Source organism: Acanthopagrus latus, chromosome 2, assembly GCF_904848185.1.
Source record: "Acanthopagrus latus isolate v.2019 chromosome 2, fAcaLat1.1, whole genome shotgun sequence".
NCBI lineage: Eukaryota > Metazoa > Chordata > Actinopteri > Spariformes > Sparidae > Acanthopagrus > Acanthopagrus latus.
Window position 1 is genome coordinate 2,518,840 of NC_051040.1, and position 18,281 is coordinate 2,537,120.

Genomic DNA, 18,281 nt, shown 5'->3' on the forward strand with positions numbered 1-18,281 from the left:
TAAAGGAAAAGTTTACCCATAAATGATCTCTCAGTCATAATGTACTCTGTCCCATGTTTATGGAAAGTCAGTTGACGTTTCGTAGCCCACAAAATATTTCTGGAACTTCACAGCAAACCAGTGTTGCAGCAAATTTAAAAAACAAAACAAAACAAAACAAAACAAAAAAAACTGATGAGACATGTTACAAAGACCTAATATATAACAGAAAGAAAACCAACATAAAATAGCTCCATACAGCTCATCTTACACTATACAAGAAGCCCAGAGATCCCAAACTGATTTGAAAATATGTTATTTACACCCTTTTTTAAGCTAAAATCTTCACTTTAGCTGAGTATTAGTACACACCCTGTCACATCAAGGGTGTAAATAACATCTTTTCAAATCAAACTGGGATCTCCTGAAGACTTGGATTACACTGGATGAGCTGTATGGATCCAGTTTATGTTATTTTAGTTTTTGGGATGTTCTTTACATTTTAAAAGTCCCAAGCTTCTTCAGTTGTTTAGGAGGGTGTTGTTTTACTGTGAAGCTCCAGAAATGTTCACTGGATTTAATAACTTCACCTGCCTTTAATTGGCATGAGGGTGAGAAGATAAAGACTGCATTTTATTTATTGGGTGAACTTGTCCTTAAAGATGAACCAAATCAAACAAGGGTTGATAATTTATTAATACTTTTACATCAGGGAAAATCATTTTAAAAAAAAAACTTGGTGCATATATGCATGTGCATGGATATGCAATAAAAGCCAATGAAATGTTTTGCTGATATTTAACATTTGAAAAGTAAATTCATGTGTCGGAGCTTTACAAAGAGCAGACAGTCACCAATCAGACTTGCTATTACATTCCAACACATTCATCTTGTCAACTTAAGTCATCAGCTGACGGTTTACACAAAACATTGTCCTGCTGTAATTGAAACTCTTCCCTAAACTCAAACAGACTGTTGTACAAAAGCCTGTTTCTAGGCTTAACCACTTGTGCTGACTTGCCTGTAGGTCATCATCATAGAGCTGCTGTCTCTAACTAACCATCAATGCTTGCTAGGAGAGACAAAGTCTCAACCATAGTGAAGAGAAGAATAGACATTTTGATGCCAGTTCTGGCTTTTTAAACTATTCAGAGCTCACCACCATATTTACCAGTTAGATGAATAAAACCATTACAGTTATGAAGATTTTGGTGGACATAGCACAGCCTTTAGCTGATAAACCTCTCAATCAGTCAATCATTCTTCCATATACACTGTCTTTCAGTCTTGACGTGTTCTCTGTTCAGTAATGATTTTCTAAGTCACTGCAGAGACACATAGATTTCTAATCTACCATTTCACTCGTATATTCTTCAGAAATACGCATGGGGTTACGGCGTCCTTCAAGCTGTTCTGCAGAACACAGAGGATGAGATCTGGAGACATGATAACACATTATGTGGGGTGAATGTTTCCAAATACAAAAACACAAAGAAATTTGGGATTGCAAACTATCCAACAATAACTGTAATTTAAAAATACGATCATAACAAAACAAACTATGAGTTAAAATGTGAGATACAAAGAAAGCTTTAACATGACTGTATTGCTGTTGGAACATTTTCTAGCGCATTCAGACATTTAGAAACTCAAACCGAAATAGGTTAAAAAACAGAAACAGTTGATGTGAACTGAATTCAGTCATTTTTCTTACAAATTGCATTTTTTTGTGTTTAATTTTACCTCTTTGTCACATTTTGAAACAAAATAAAGAAAAACTATTGCAATAGTGAAAATATTTTGGACTGAAGTTATTGGTGGATGATTTGCAATCCCACATTTAATTTAGTTTTATCATTTGGGGACACCAAATTCGTTTTAGTTTCACTGTTTATTTCTTCATTAACTGTACTTTTATGCTGTTTGTTCTGCTGATCTTATTATTTATAATCTATTCCAACTTAAATGTTTGAATATTTCTGTATAGATGTTCTCTGTGTGTGGCGTAGAGGGAAAACAGCTACATTTCATTGTGCATCTCTGTACTGTATAATGACACAATCAAACAAAACCTTGACATTTTGAATAACTCGCTATCTTTAAACACATCTTGTGAGGCTGTTTATTAAACCAATGAAATGAAGTACACACTGTTCTTGTCATTAACATGTCGTCCTTTAGTTTTTTTTTGTTTATTTTTAACAGCTGACAATAAACTTGTGTTATTTTGCTGCAGTGATTTCCTGATTTTGCAATGTTCCGCATTTGATCATGGGACATGATTTATCTTCTGTATTTAGCAAACACAACCCTAGGCAAGATTAAGTGTACAAATGTACGAGCTGCATCTGAAGGCAGCGTTACAGCTGGAAAGTCAGAGCCGTCGAGTTGCACGTGAATGCATCTGTTGTTAAAGAAGGCCGGAAGGAGTTTTCGGCCTCACAGGAAGAAGACTCGAAAGTTGTGTCTGTCGTTTCATCTGTTGAGTGTTCAGACAGCCACATTATTTAGCTTCAGTCCTGGAAGACACCTACTAAACCACCGTTTTGCAGCCGAGGCTGTGTTATCGCAGCCATGACACTTTGATTGAAGAATTAGCGGGAACACGCTGGTAGGTGAGTTCAAGTTCATCCTCCCGTTTTACAGTAAATCATAACGAGCTAACATCTTATTGACTCGTTAGTAGTACTTTCTTCTGATTTCTGCAAACAACCGCTATGTTTGGATGTTACTGACAAGCTCTAAAGTGAAGTCAGCGTTACTGTTTGTAACTTTCTTCTTCTTCTTCTTCTTCTTCTACCTTCTGCTCCTTATCCTTGTGCTGCTTCTTCTTCTCGTACTTGTTATTCTTCTCCTTCTTCTTCTTGTGCTCCACTTTTTCTTGTGCTACAGCTTCTTTTTCTTCTTCTTCTTCTTCTTCTTCTTCTTCTTCTTACCTTTCATATCAAACCGAAACAGTTTCTAAAGAGGGGCCTTTATATAACCCTGAATGTTTTATGGTGCTTAATTGTGTTTTAAAAGTATTTATTTACGTCTTCTACTCAAGTACTGTAAATATGGGTGACTTCAATTTTCACCAAAGTAATATGTTCACACAGTATCTTTATTTCAACTCAAGTGTTTTGTACAGCACTGAAACAGTAAAACTTGCAGTGTGTTGCTTTGTCTTATGCTGCATACTTGAAAAATACATACTTTACTAAATACATACTTTTATCTGGAAACAGTAAATGAACATTGTTAACTACAGGAGCCATCACGGACAGCAGAAGTCCAGCTCCAGCCGAACAAAGCAGCCTGTTGATGTTGTGGGAAGACGATCACAAGTTGTTTTCAGCCTCGGTTTAATGAACATGTTTCACGGTTTTGAGCTTTCAGAAATTCCAAGAAGCAAACCTGCAAGAGTCGCTTCACAGTAGGGATGATTGAAATGGCTTGTAAATGATGACTCACGGTTGTCGACCACCAAATAAGAAAAATGACCATCAGTCTGTCAGAAAAAAAATCATTAAATCAGTTCAAAATAAAGTTTTGAGCTGAGGTGACATTATGCACGACTGAAGCCATAGAACCAATGCAGCTTCAAGTTTTAGAGCAATTGTAAGTAAGGAAGAATTCAAAGAACTCAAACAGATTTTCAAGAACTACACTTCATAAATATTCCTGTCACTGCAAACATGCCTGGTGAGAAATAAACATCACCCGTCAAGTTTCTGAACAGCCTGTATTCAGCATTTTCTGGTTGAGTATCGCTCGTAATACACCGACTATAAATGGTTCAACAAGAACATTTAAGGAAGGTGTAAGTCAGGATAAAATGTGATTGGCAAAGGTCACAAGTATCATGCAACCATGTTTTGACAATATACATGTGACCCTAGAATGATGATACATGAGAGAAAAGGTAAATAAAGGAATGTTTCTGAGAGCAAAAACAGAACCAATAATGAAACGATTGTCAGTTATTGAATTTATAAACAATGCACGCGAGTCAGGCACATCCAGATATTATTTATGGCCGGTGCTGAATGAACTGAAGACAGCAATGGAAACGTGAACAAAATACAAATAAACAGAAACACCATCTTTTAAAAACACAAGGTCATATGATGATAGGATAAGTAGGCCAGACATCCACATGACAACTTGAACCCAACCAACATCACACAGTGTTGATTCTGATGTCCTGTGGTTGCCTGGGCGACACACTGGGGTTAGTATTGTTGTTTTTTGTTTTATGTGTTCTTTTATTTCCAACTTGAAATAAGTTGTACCCCTCCTGTGTTTTGAGCCAAAAAAGAAAATTCATCCATTATCTTCTCACCTGGGGAAAATACTCCATACAGCTCATCTGGAGTAATCAAAGTTCAGACATGTTTTGTTAACTGATTCTTTATTTTAGTGTCTTCAAATGTTTAGTTGTATGATGGGCACATGATGATACCATGAGTAGCCCAGAAAACCACTAGACAACATCACAATCAACCAACATCACCATCGTACTAAACAATGTCAGAAAATGGTGAAAACATTGGTCAGTGTTTGTCACAGGCCAAGTTGACGTCCTCATATATCTTGTTTTGTCCACAGCCCAAAGATACTCAGCTTACTGTCAGTCAGGAGGAAAGAAACCAGAACATATTTACATTGAAGAAGTTGGAATCAGAGATATTTACTTATTTTTTGTTAAACTCAACCCAATTAATCTATTAAATACTAGGTAATTAACTTGATTTTTGATACTGGTTGTAGATTAATCATTGCAGCTCTAATCTAAACATCTGAAATCAGATACATTTCATTATTTTGTGTCCACAGGAGTTATTTATGTGCTGCAGGTAACAGAAGAGCGCCGAGATGGCCATCGCCCACGTGGCTACAGAGTACGTGTTCAGCGATTTTCTGCTGAAGGATCCGAACCAGGCTCGATACCGCAGCGTCCGAACCGAGCTCGCCGTGGACAAGATGGTGACCTGTGTGGCTGTGGGCCTGCCCCTCCTCCTCATCTCTCTGGCCTTCGCTCAGGAAGTTTCAGTTGGTGAGTTGGGATACAGTCAGGAGAGTCGTGCAGATTGACGTGTTAAAATAATGTAAATACATTTCAGATTTTCACTCTCGTGTTTCTGTTTTTCGCAGGTACTCAGATCAGCTGTTTTGCTCCCAGTAACTTCTCCTGGCGGCAGGCTGCTTATGTGGACTCATACTGCTGGGCTGCTGTACACACACACACTCTACCTCTGTGGCTGCACAAGGTACACACACACACACACACACACACAGGATTATGTGATTCAGATGTACAATTGTTCGACATTAGTTGGTGATTAAAACTTGTTTACGCACATACCATATGGGGAAAGGCTTTGTAACACACCTTCTACCTGAAGCAATAAGGCGTGTTTAGACAGCTCTGCTGCTGGAACAACAAGCTGTATTTTCCTGAGTCATTGCGACATGAAGTAATGACGTAGTTATAAATAAAGTCGGGAGCTTGTCTAGAGGGCAATACTGCATTGACGTAATAAAAGATGTGTTTCCAGAAAGTTGAACAGGATCCACTTGTTACACTGGTTAAAAAAGAAGTTAAGAGTAGTAGGAAAGGTGATTTACAGCTTGGTCTACTGTCCAGCTATGTCGCTAATTGTTAGCTTAATTGTTAACTTAGTCCTTTAATTTATGCTACTTGTGAAACAGTCTGCTTCCTTTCCGATCATGAATCACCTTTTAAAATTATTTTTTTAAGAGAAAAACATGAAGTTCACTGCAGTTGAGGAAACCTAACAAAAAGCAGCTGATTTGATATTCTACTATTAATCTCTGACGTGTAATCAGACAAGTTATGATGATGTGCTGCACCACTTTATGCTCTAAGTTGAAGTTGGGTCATTGATAAGAGTGAACACACCCACATCTGACACTGTTTAGTGAGATTATGTCTTTGTGATTGGCCCCGAGTGTTTTTATTGTGTTATTGAAGATGTTGCAGGCGCTCACACTTCTGTATAAAATCTCCTGGAGTGCTGTCACTGCTGTGGTGGTCGAGTTACATACTTATGAATAAGGGGAAACTGTTTGAAACTGTTTGCTGCAGTATATGCAAATACTACATACAAATGTATGACTGGTTTGAATGTGCAACACACTTTTGTTAAACCCAATTCTGTCTCTACTTGCCAGTTCTTTCCCTACATTCTGTTGTTGGTGGCGGTGCTGATGTACACCCCGGCATTGTTCTGGAGATTTTCGGCGGCACCGCTCCTGCAGTCGGACCTCGGCTTCATCATGGAAGAGTTGGACCGGTGTTACAACCGTGCTGTCACTCTTGCCAAACGCTTGTCCACTTCAGGACTGCTCACCCCAGAAAGGTACAGAAGGACACCTGACGTCACCTTTAGAAAAAAGGGACAGTGTGTGAAATACCCAGTGACAACTGGGAGGTACCTATTGTGGTTGTTGTGTTGAAAAAAGGTGATATATATTTACTTCCCCTCATTGTTCTTCATGGTTCTTTCTGTCCTAACTCCTCCTCCAGTGACCCTACTGAAGGCTGTTTCAATTACCCGCTGGTGGAGAAGTTTCTGACGACCAAGCGTTTTTCGCGGGTGCTGCTGTTTTACTACCTGCTGTGTCGCGGCCTGACTCTCATCACCTTGCTGTGTGCCTGCGTCTACCTGGGATACTACCTCCGCCTGGCCTCCGTCACGGATGAGTTTGGCTGCACGTTGCGTGTCGGCCTGCTTGCCTCCGACCCAGACGTCCCCGACAAGGTGCAGTGTAAGCTCATCGCCGTGGGAGTCTTCTCTCTGCTGAGGTATATGTCTGTCTGTGCAGTTCATCCTTTATTTATGATAGAAAATGACAGAGATGCATCAGATGTGTGATTTATCAGATGTAGGTTGGGAGGGTCGGTCCAAAAGTTTGACTTCCAATGGTGGACCCGTAACATGAACCAATGTATAATACAGTTCAGATAACAAAGCTCAAATTTTTACTTGGATTAAGTCAGAATGTGCAGATTTTAGGTCTTTCTTGTGTTGTCCGCCTCTGAAATGTTCCCTGTTTACATGTCAAACTGCAGTCTGTCTGTTTCACTGTTTCCAGCATGGTCAACCTGATCCTGTTCATTGCACTGATTCCTGTGGTGATCTACGCCAGTCTCCGTCCCCTCTTCTGTCATGGATACGTCCACTTTCTGGAAGCCTACCAATCACTGCCCACTGTGGGCGTCCTGCCGACCCCTGACGGCCAGTGGGATGATCTGTCTCTGTACCTGCTGTTCCTGGAGGAGAACATCAGCGAACTGAAGTCCTATAAATACATCAAGGTGTGTTAGCATGGATTGTGTGTTGTCGTGGCTGTATGCATGTCTGTGTCTGAAATCACTCCTTATTTAATATACAGTCAACTATATTTACTGTCCAACATTTTTTTTAATTAATTGGTCTTTGTTAAATCAGAGACCATGAACAAAAACATAAATCTGAGATTAGAAGAGAGGGGTTTGCGGGTGAACTCTGAGTGAAAGAAAAGAAAAAGAAAGTGATGAAAGCACGATAATAGTGCAGTATGCACAAACTAATTTTAGCACGAAAAAAGGAATATGTTTTTTTTTCTTTTTGTCCAATTTTTGTTCTGTGTTTTCTGATGTTAGGTGTTGGAGTTGTTGAAGAGACGAGGTGAATGCACAGAAGAAAACTTTGATGCCATGGGTCTGCTGCAGACTCTCTGTCTGGTGAAGATGGACAATGTGGATGGAAACAAACAGGATCAAGTGAAGACGAATGCAGCCGACTCTGACAGCAGCCCAGCAGGAGCAGCGACCAACAGCTGCAACCATCCGAACTCGACCGTAGACGTCAAGACAGAAACAGAGATGAAAGGTGAGAACAGGGAGGCGTTAGTGGTAGTTGTGGTGTTCTATGACAATGAAATTGACAATTGTTGATGATTATGTGTTATATTATTCTTATATACATTCTATAAAGTAATTAAAGTTTCTAAGAGAATGAAAAAGGAAAAATAATGAACATTCTTCTCAGAGCACAGTGATGATATGAATTCTGTTGAAGAGGTTATAACCACCTTTAATTTATTACCTTTTCATAGAGTGCCAGCTGAATACAGATGTGCTAATGTTGAGTCGCAGTATAATTTTGCCTCGTTGTTATAAGACGATGTGGAGGGATGAGCAGTGACGGGGAACAGAGAGTTCGAGGAGGAGGCGTGTAGTCCAACAAAGTCTCAATGTGACAATTACCTGGACCCAACTAAACCTGTTTCCTGAGCATGCACGCTATTTCCAAGAACACAGAAAGGAATCTTTCTGTTTCTGTTTTACTCAGTGTTTCACTTTAAGGATCTGAAAAAAAGGACTTCTCTTATGTCCTAAAAATTGTTGTTTTCATTGTGATTGTGAGTTTTTGAAGTGTGAAATATTAAGGAGCGTGTCTGTTTTCATCGAATGTACTTGAAGTAATTTTCAACCTTTTAGACGATAAACGTTCTTGTATTTTTAGACCACTAGACTGTGGCAGACTAGAAGTTTCCCTCTGTTTCCAAGTCTTTCTGCTAATCTAAGATACACTATCAACGGTTTGCTCCAGCTGCATATTTCACTAAGGATAGAGGTTAATGACCTACAGATTGTAAAAGCCCTCTGACACAAACTTTTTGGGCCATAGATGTTTTGGGCCACATAAGACACTCAAACCTCAAATTTAAACCTGCACAAAACATCCTAAGTAATGGTTCAGTAACATGTAAAATCATTTATTTTCAGAGCTCACACCTTTGCTGCCAGGAAACAGTGATACAACAAGCATCAAAAGCAGTGAGGACAGGACTGTCCGGCAGAGAGCGCTGTGATTGGCTCCTGACACGGCGATGTTGACGAGGACATCAGGGACACCTGGGAGAAATACTTCACCTCTCTTCCACGGTGCACCGACAACTCATGGCCTCTTTCTTCTCATCGATGTGGGATTTACAAATCAGATATTTTCAGTCACTGCCTTTAGATTAGCTCCTTGGTTGGACTGTTGAGCACTGCAGAAAGTAAAAACAAAGTGAGCGTTGGGTGATGAAAGAGTAAAAAAACTCATGTTGGTACAGATTTCAGGACTCATTGATGCTGCTGAGCAATTAAGGACTAATCCAAATGTATTTCTGAGTTGATGGTTGAAACACTGCCGTCTCCTGCCCTGATCAGTGCAGAAGAAGTAACTATTCTGCCCTACGAACACTGGAGATCATGTCATCACGCTGACTGTACCTATGACAGGCCGGCTTTTTAAACACCAAAAGAAGAAACATTCTTGAAATCAAATCAGCAGGTCTGGATGTGGTACAAATACACGTTTGTACAGTTCTGGGGTGAGTTAACGACTCACAACCAATGTGTTTAACTATCTGTTAGCATGCAGTACATGTTGTTGTTGCAGTACAAGAGAACACTTGCTGCCTGATCAGGAGGATATTTAGAGGTCCAACTCTTGTTTAGAAGGCGTCATAAAAACTGACATCTTTTTATAACAATTTCAACTTTAAATTCAAGGTGTGTTTGTTGTATTTGAGTATGAAATTGTCAAACTTGCAGTTGTGGTTTTCATCGAATGGAGAGGTTGATGTATTTATTTGCACTGCTGTTTTGGGAGAATGTTTATTTTTATTTCAATCTCATTTCAAGACACTGACTACGTTTACATGTTCTATAATATCCCGCTATTGTTCCATGTATGTCAATGTTCTGGATTTGAATTTGGTCACACAGCATATTCTGTTTGGATATTCTGAGTCGAGGCTCATTTCTGCTCAACATTAAGTTCGAACTGTTCGTTCACTTCATCTGTTCTTCAGCGCGTTTTTTGAAATTTACGGATGCAGACGAACGGAGCAGAAGCTAACGAGCAAGAAACTGAACATTTGTGCATGTAAACACAGTCAGTGTCAAGGTTTTAAAGGTGAATGCCACTCAAAGAGGAATTCATGCATCATTATTCTGTTCTGTTTGGTTTAGAAGTGATCCGACAAGGCAGCTAATGATGAACCTATAACACGCTTTACTGGTCTGTAAAATGAAATCCTTAATTGTTTGTTTGGTCGCCCGTAAGAACCGGATGTGTCTCATTTATGTGGACTGGTTAGTTCTCTTTAGTGTAGATCTCTTAATTTACAGGTTTGACAAGTCAAACTACAGCAGGAAGCTTCGTTTATCTCTTTAACTCAAACGGTACGACATGTTCACTGCCTTACATTTAATAAATGCATCATTTCTCCAAAAGACAAATCTCGGGCTATAACTCAAGTCCAGCTTGGAGCTCGAGGTTTAATCATTTTGTCAGAGTTATTATAAAGTTTTACAGTCTGGAGTTAAACTTGCGTGTTTGGGAATCTCAGGGATAAAACCATCTCAGAACATCACAGGCGATTGTCAATGTTTACACCAGACTTCTTGTGTTTTGAGCTCCATCCACTGCCCGTATATATGTGCTGCACTAAGTGGAACACTGACATAATGTTGTTGAATAGCAGCATTAAGATCTCTTTACTGCGTGAGTTTATGTTTCATGAACTTTTCTGCTTCTCTGTTCATATGATGTGGTTTAAAGTTACTGGAGTTCCATGTCTGTGCAATGGGACACTTTATTATTGTAAAATCTGAGAAAGAAACTGAAAGTTTTCTGTCTTGTGTTTCTGAATTTCTGAACTGACATTTTGATGTTTCAAACTGCTGTTGGTGACGTTTTGCGTACGATGATGCTGCATGTTAATTTGTACATTTTTTAAGATCGTCTGAAAAATAAATGCAGTAAACATTACTGTAGTTGGACGACGTTTGATTTGTGCATGTGGGTAAAGGTTTATAGTTTTACTGTCCGGTGGGACTTTACACAGAAGTAGAAGGAAGCAGATTTAATCGTCATTTGTACAGTTCAAGATAACCTGACTGGATAATCTCAGGCGAACGGATATGACAGACTTCAGTGAATGTTCTAACCCTTATACACTGTGAAGTTAAAATGAGCACCTAACCACAACATAATTTCTATATTTTTAACTGGAATAGCTTGACACAACATGCAGAGCTTCATCCCAAACTAGCGCATGTTCCCAGCTTTCAGGTGATGTGTAACACTTGTGTGTAACATGTACTGCCGACCTGCTTTCTCCCACTAAAGATCCTCTGTTCTCCTTCAAAAATACAAGAGAAATGTGTCCATGGTGGCTGTTCACTAGTAAAGGGACAAATACGAGGCACAGGCAAAAAAAAAAAACAAACGAACAACTTGGATCCTGACAAAGACACTTTATGACTTGTACACTCTTCAAAGCCCAGCTGTTCTATCTGCAGGCATTTCTGCATCACAACATTTTGGAGTAAACACTGATAAAGCTGTGAGAATTCTGCTGAGATGTAAAAGCCAGTGACTTGAGCTTTAAAGCTGCGGTAATGTGAAACATAGCTTGATTAGAAGAGTTACTCAAGATTTTTTTAAAAACAAACTTTGGACAAACACTTGTTGAATGCAAAGACGACCTGTGATGTCTGATCAAACCACCAGGTGCTCACAGGTGAGGTCACTCAGTCCTGTCTGTGCAGCTCTGTTCCCTTTCAACTTGCAGCAGGATAAGAGGCAGATCAGAGTTTCTATGATACCCTTACAATATGGAAAGATGACATGTCGATCCTGTTGACTTCATTACTATGGAGATTGAACTCTGGGGTGATGAACACATTGTTCATATTTAGGTCTCTATTTACAAGTACAGTTCGGATGAGAAACATTAAATTGTGGATCATTAATTTGTTTTCATGAGAAAAATGTTCTTCGGGTTATTTCATGCTGTTTTTTTGTTTTTTGTTTTTAATCTGTTGTTTCTGACGCCAGACGTTGCGTCACACAGTCCTGGACTACCTGATTGGAGGAAGTATGGAGCTCATTTGCATAACAGGATCGTTGATAATCTAAGCGACGGCTGACAGAGTTGTTGGAGATGTTGTTTTTTAATCACTAAATGGACATATTTTCTTGCCATTTTTCCGTTTCAGGGTGAGTGAATATACAATTCCATATTCACGTCTATGATGTCACACGCTTCTTTTGCCATCAATACCTGCTGTGTAGGAGTGACTGTGATTTGGTGCGGTGACACCTCCCTCACCGCGTTTTTGTCCTCAGGTGTTACTTTTGCGAGGTTTTCACCACTCAGGTGAAGAAGAAAAATGTACAAATCCTGCTAGATATTCAGAATATGTACTTTTATCGTTTGTTTCGACGTATGCACAACATTTATTAGTGTGTTCATAGACGTTTAAGCAAACTTTAATTTTACTTTCCGCTAGATGAAACGTGGTTACCTAACGGAGCTGCAGTTACGTGAATGATCTAGCAGAGGGCGCTGCAGCTCCGTCTCCCAACGTGAGAACAGGTGGAGACAAGTTAAAACGTAATCCAGCTTGAATTGTGTCATGAATCACACATTTAGTGTTTTTCGCTTGAAAAGATTTCAAGTCGATAACATTTCAGTTTGTAGTAATTTAAGTAAAATATATACTTTTGTGTTAAACCGCTCCGTGAACTACATAGTCTCACACGACACACGTCACCAACATACCCGGATGGGTTGATTTCATCTATTTATGTCTTCAAAATAACTTTATTTCTAGTGTTTTTTGTAACATTTCGTATACATCTGTGTTGTTCGTACTTTACCTTTTATTTTTCGGTCTGTAGTAAAATATTTCTTCATTTTTTTATTTTATTTTTTTATTTTTTTTACCCGTCAGTGAGGAGGAGGGTTCAGAGAATGGGGTCTTTCCCTCTGACACTTTAACGCCATCGCTTCTCGGCCTTTTGGCTAAGATCAAGTGTAGTATCTGTTCTTATCAGTTTAATATCTGATACGTCCCCTACCCGGGGACCATATATTAAATTGATTTTTGGATCAGGGAGATGGAATAGGGGCTTGCTCCGTCCACTCCACGCATCGACCTGGTATTGCAGTATCTCCAGGAGCGGTGCACCCCCCTCTCACTGTGTAATAGAAACGGAAGAAATTACGAAGATGTGTTCTGCTATTGAAACTGAGGTAAACACTAAATCTTTATATCACCACACAGAATTATACAGGTTGTTCGTCCATTAAAATGCAACAAAGTATGAATATAATTTACAGATTTAGTTAATGTGGTATGTCATGAATCACACATTTAGTGTTTTTCGCTTGAAAAGATTTCAAGTCGATAACATTTCGGTTTGTAGTAATTTAAGTAAAATATATACTTTTGTCTTAAACCGCTCCGTGAACTACATAGTCTCACTCGACACACGTCACCAACATGGCCGCCTACTGGGCTCAGGAAAGATTCTATAAAAGATGAAAATCACCATAAATGCTCATGCTGCTCATATTGACAACTGCAGTTATTTGAAAGGGTGGTTCATCAGTTCTGTGAGTTAACTTGTTTACAAGAGCAACTCAACAATATTTAAGTTACGGATTTTGGTGAGCGTTCAACGAGATGACGTCACAACTACGCGACTGTTGGCTGCGTAGTCTTTATAATGACGTATTTTCACAGACTGATATATCATAAGCTTGATGAGAAAACTGATTTTATTGATTTTTAAATTAATAAATGTCATGTCACAATTCAGTCAAGATTTAAAGAAAAAAAAGTAATTTCTCTCTCCATTCACTACCATATAAAGATTTTCCAACACGACTTCGGTTCTCTTTTTGTTTTTTATTGTACTGAATGAACATAAACGCAACGTATTAAGATACTAATGTTTTAGACAAATTCTAGACAACCAGAAATACAGAAAATGGACGACTTTCAACTGGTGATAAACTGTTTCTTCTTTCGGGTGCAACGGTTGGCGCATGCGTAGTTCATTACTCACTCTCCAACGCGGATATGGTAAACTTTTGGAAACTTAACCATACATTTATATGCTTTTAACTATTTGTTAATGATCGACAGTTGTTCAGAAGGTAATCGAGATGCACATAGTTGTGTTGTGTCGTGTTTATTGAACATTATTTAGCGTACTTTCATGTGTTTATATGTGTTTTGGTGTAACTGTCATGCACGAGACAGGCAAAACTTGCAGTGCATGACGGGAGGACAGGCTAACTCGTCTTTAATGTTCCCGTTTTTCCAGCGTTTTTACACCAAATATTTCCTTAAGAGGAGCGAGAACCTAATAATGGGACTGCGGTGATTCTTTGGGGGTTAATCACGACATTTCTGGTCGTTTTGTTGTTTTTAACTGGTGTCTCAACCGTCATGGAGCTTTCTTGCTTTCACAATCACTTCGTTGTCTTTGACTGTAGTAGTCATACTTACCTGGCAGGAGTGATTCTACGATCATGAAGGTAGTTCACTTAGGACGAGGCTCAACCATTGCACTCCGGTTGGGCTGTAATCTTACGAAGTCCCCACATGTGGGACTCTCGACTGCATAATTTGTGGTAGTGGGGGGCTGCGTACGCGCTTTCCCCCGACATGATGTTAAAGGAAATATATTAAGTTAAACGTTGTTTGTAAGGAAGTTGTTTTCAACTAAAAGTAATATAGGTATAAGATATTAAAACCTCACAAACTGTTTATAAACTGTTTTTCTAGTCAGTGTTATGATACATCAAAAAGTTAAAACAAGCATTTTAAATATCCCAATATCAAGAAAAGTCACGTTGTTATGTGTTAAGCAACATAAATAGTCCTACTGACAGAACAGTAAGCTGGACAAGTTAATTCCGGTAGTCGTGTTTATCAGGTGTGTTCACTGTGATTTTCTATCAAACAATCATAATATGATTACTTGCCTGACACACCGTAACATTTTGCATCATTATACCAAAAACAAACGTAAGGATTTCCTATTTCACGCTGTTAATTTTAGCAGTCATGAGAGTTTGTATTGACCGCCATTTAAATCAGAAGCCCATTTTTCACCCGGAAGGGGGCGGGGCCGGACGCAGGGGCAAAGTACCCGGATGGGTTGATTTCATCTATTTATGTCTTCAAAATAACTTTATTTCTAGTGTTTTTTGTAACATTTCGTATACATCTGTGTTGTTCGTACTTTACCTTTTATTTTTCCGTCTGTAGTAAAATATTTCTTCATTTTTTTAAATTTTATTTTATTTTATTTTTTTACCCGTCAGTGAGGAGGAGGGTTCAGAGAATGGGGTCTTTCCCTCTGACACTTTAACGCTATCGCTTCTCGGCCTTTTGGCTAAGATCAAGTGTAGTATCTGTTCTTATCAGTTTAATATCTGATACGTCCCCTACCCGGGGACCATATATTAAATTGATTTTTGGATCAGGGAGATGGAATAGGGGCTTGCTCCGTCCACTCCACGCATCGACCTGGTATTGCAGTATCTCCAGGAGCGGTGCACCCCCCTCTCAATGTGTAATAGAAACGGAAGAAATTACGAAGATGTGTTCGTCTAATGAAACTGTGGTAAATGGTAGATCTTTACATCACTACACAGGATTATACAGGTTGTTCATCCATTAAAATGCAACAAAGTATGAACATAATTTACAGATTTTATTAATGTGGTTCTTTGAAATTTACTTCTTATATTCATTCTTTTGTTCTGTGTAACAAAATAGTTTATGCTGTTCAATGCAACCAGGTCTGCACTAGGATTTGTTATGGGGAAGTATATACATAAATAATAATGAATATATATTTCTGATAAGGATATTATATCAGAAGTGAATTTGATATAAAATCAATTATTATTCTATGGAGATGCAGTGGGTTTAAATACATATGAACTTATTCTCACTCATTTCTATCATGTAAAACATCAACTGCTTGACAATCTCTTTTGTTTTTCACTGTCTGTAAATATAACTTTATATTTTTATTTGTTTTTTAACTATTATTCTCATCTGTCATTTCTTGTTCTTTACATATTCCAAATAAAAATTTAAATCAAACATCAAATCAATCAACAGACATATGTCACCAAAGACAAGTTCTGCATAAACAATGGTGTAATTGTGCTTTTGATGCTGTTAATGGACAAACTTGAACTCGTCTTTTGGTGCTTTGTTTTTGAATCATATCAACACAGAAGTGTGATCTGTGGATTACTGCTGAAAGTTGAGTTCATGCATGTTGTGTTTCTCTTTAATGACAGGAGGAAGAATCATAGTGGGGGTGTGTTCAGTCGGCTGACATCGAGTAAAGGTAAGCAGCAGTTCAGGCGTCTGCTTCAGGATTTCCTCTTAAAGCTTGTTGAACTGCTGACAGCGACACAGCAGCTCCTTTTCTAATTGTTTTCAACATGTTAAGATTATAAACGCAACAGTATCTTCTGACATAGACGTTTTTTTATTGGTTTGGTGTGTCGCCTGAGTCGTTCTGTGGTGTTACAAAAATAGCTCTCAGGCAGATCCTATGAATAACAGCAGAACTGGCACTGAGGAAGGTTTCTGCAGCCGACAGACACCAACGTTCAGTTGTAAACTGTTTTTATAGTTTACTTCTAAGGCGTAAGTTCATCCGAACATTAAAATTCAGTCATCATCTCTTCACCTCCACGCTGATGGAAATTCAGGTGAAGTTTCATATTCCACAAAACATTTTTGGAGCTTCACCACAAAACAGTGTTGCAGCGTGAAGCTCCAACAGGAGCTGGGAAAAAACAATCCTACAAAATCCTGAGAAAATGGCTTCATACAGCTCATCCAGCATGGCCCAGAGAAATGCATCCACCATTTTATAGATATGTCTTTTTGAATGTAAGCTTACAGGAATGCCGGCTTCAGCGTCTGGAGCTCCTCCTGGGGATTGGTGTGCACCCAGTCTGAAGTGGGTGCACAAGCTGGACTGCCTGTTGAAGCTGTAAATAAAGTTTTTCAAATAAAGTGACTTGGATTACACTGGACGAGTTGTATATTGTGTTGACTTTTTCAACTTTTCAGTAGTTTTTGCTGCAAAGCTCCAGAAATGTTTTGTGGACTACAAACTTCACCTGTCTTTCCATCAACAAGGAGGTGAGGAGATAGTGATTGAGTTGAAACTTTGGGTTGAACTGCTCCTTTAAAGATCATCATCATCGTCATTTTCTCCCAGCAGGTCTACTCACAGAACATGTCCTCTCCGGAGATCGCCTCTCTCTCCTGGGGCCACATGAAGGTGAAGGGCTGCTCCTCCAGCTACAAGGACTGTAAAGTCTGGCCTGGAGGCAGCCGGACCTGGGACTGGAGAGAGACCGGAACCGACGTGAGCGGAACCAGAACAGGAAACACAATACAGACACAACAGGACTTACAACAGTGACGACAGTCCTCATGATATCTGTCCCGTCTCCTCCTCAGCATTATCCTGGAGTCCAGCCTGCTGATCTGGAGGAGGTTCTGAAGAAGGGGATCGACCTGCTGGTCATCGGCAGAGGGATGAGCGAGGCTCTGCAGGTAAACACACCTACAAGTCCAGTTCACTCAGTAAAATAAGATTAGCCCACTTTCATCTTCAGGTCAGCCTGGGTGCCACAAGCAATACAACCACTAGAGGGCGACCACATGACGTGATGCTCTGTTGGTTTGTAACTTTGAGGAAATGTGCAGAAATTCAGTTGAAATTGACGCAGAGTACGACAGAAGCTTACATATCTGTAAGCATATCCAACAACAAAAACAACAGGTTTAAATATCAGAAAAATAATAAATGGTAGAAAAATGTGTCTGATTTCTGTGGAGACGTGCTGTGAGTCGGTGCCGTCGTCTCTTCTCTCAGGTTCCCTCCGCCACCGTGGACTTTGCGAGGTGGGCGGGGTCTTCCACTCCACCTGCTGATGGATGATGATGGTTTCCCACCTTGCTGCACTGACAGAGACGTGCTACACTACACAGAAGACAGCCTGGAGTTCACCTTCACTCACAGTCTCTGTTTTACTCTTCTGGCTCTCAGCTTTTCTCAGCATGACTACAGAGCAGTTTGAAATCAGTTAGAAGTGGACGGGCCTTTATACCAACACAGGTTTGGCTTCAGAAGAGCCAATAGAAATGTTTTAAAGTCCATAAATCAGTAAATTCGAAGAGAGAAGCGCTTCAGAAGGCCTTAGTAGGATCCAGATCAAGTCTGTGCACTTTATGTTGTAACAATTAAATTGAAGATGAAACGTTGTGGAATCACAATGATCACTTTTTTAATTGTCAGGTAAAAAGACTGTTGTTGATAAAGGTGAATGAATCTACAGTATATTTTTGGTGACGTAAAAATGTTTTTCTGCTCGTTTTGCTCCAGAAATTAAACTCAGAATGAATCAGT

General features: G+C 39.3%; 2 protein-coding genes and 3 non-coding genes across 13 annotated transcripts; all 5 read left to right on the top strand.

Annotated features, from left to right (window-relative positions):
* The first annotated feature begins 2,354 nt into the window (after positions 1-2,354).
* On the top strand, positions 2,355-10,801 carry LOC119011415 (pannexin-1-like). Of its 2 annotated transcripts, none has more exons than XM_037084511.1 (8): positions 2,355-2,590; positions 4,798-5,017; positions 5,116-5,231; positions 6,157-6,344; positions 6,512-6,790; positions 7,081-7,303; positions 7,631-7,859; positions 8,759-10,801. In XM_037084511.1, exons 2-8 carry the CDS (start codon positions 4,837-4,839, stop codon positions 8,842-8,844), a joined length of 1,302 nt encoding a protein of 433 aa, XP_036940406.1. In that variant the 5' UTR covers positions 2,355-2,590; positions 4,798-4,836; the 3' UTR covers positions 8,845-10,801. The 2 variants fall into 2 exon arrangements, with proteins under 2 accessions (XP_036940406.1, XP_036940397.1); XM_037084502.1 differs by having other exon boundaries at positions 2,356-2,594.
* A 1,109-nt stretch (positions 10,802-11,910) lies between these two features.
* Positions 11,911-18,281, top strand: aamdc (adipogenesis associated, Mth938 domain containing). 8 transcript variants are annotated; one of them, XM_037075873.1, is made up of 5 exons: positions 11,911-12,029; positions 16,147-16,196; positions 17,088-17,234; positions 17,330-17,425; positions 17,748-18,281. In XM_037075873.1, exons 3-5 carry the CDS (start codon positions 17,103-17,105, stop codon positions 17,811-17,813), a joined length of 294 nt encoding a protein of 97 aa, XP_036931768.1. In that variant the 5' UTR covers positions 11,911-12,029; positions 16,147-16,196; positions 17,088-17,102; the 3' UTR covers positions 17,814-18,281. The 8 variants fall into 8 exon arrangements, with proteins under 8 accessions (XP_036931768.1, XP_036931740.1, XP_036931748.1 ...); XM_037075845.1 differs by having other exon boundaries at positions 11,912-12,029; positions 17,085-17,234; XM_037075853.1 differs by lacking the exon at positions 11,911-12,029 and adding an exon at positions 13,802-13,903 and having other exon boundaries at positions 17,085-17,234.
* Positions 12,818-13,008, top strand: LOC119013802. The gene has a single exon (XR_005072823.1). It is a non-coding gene; the product is annotated as a U2 spliceosomal RNA (small nuclear RNA).
* On the top strand, positions 14,325-14,489 carry LOC119013767. Its single transcript, XR_005072815.1, has one exon. It is a non-coding gene; the product is annotated as a U1 spliceosomal RNA (small nuclear RNA).
* Positions 15,205-15,395, top strand: LOC119013805. Its single transcript, XR_005072824.1, has one exon. It is a non-coding gene; the product is annotated as a U2 spliceosomal RNA (small nuclear RNA).

Bases quoted from the DNA above. Each gene is read 5' to 3' on its own strand.
- LOC119011415 (XM_037084511.1), top strand. From the start codon at position 4,837: ATGGCCATCGCCCACGTGGCTACAGAGTACGTGTTCAGCGATTTTCTG. The intron at 5,018-5,115 runs GTGAGTTGGGAT...TGTTTTTCGCAG, and splicing joins CGCTCAGGAAGTTTCAGTTG to GTACTCAGATCAGCTGTTTT. The intron at 7,304-7,630 runs GTGTGTTAGCAT...TTCTGATGTTAG, and splicing joins AGTCCTATAAATACATCAAG to GTGTTGGAGTTGTTGAAGAG.
- aamdc (XM_037075873.1), top strand. From the start codon at position 17,103: ATGTCCTCTCCGGAGATCGCCTCTCTCTCCTGGGGCCACATGAAGGTG. The intron at 17,235-17,329 runs GTGAGCGGAACC...TCTCCTCCTCAG, and splicing joins GGAGAGAGACCGGAACCGAC to CATTATCCTGGAGTCCAGCC. The intron at 17,426-17,747 runs GTAAACACACCT...CTCTTCTCTCAG, and splicing joins GGATGAGCGAGGCTCTGCAG to GTTCCCTCCGCCACCGTGGA.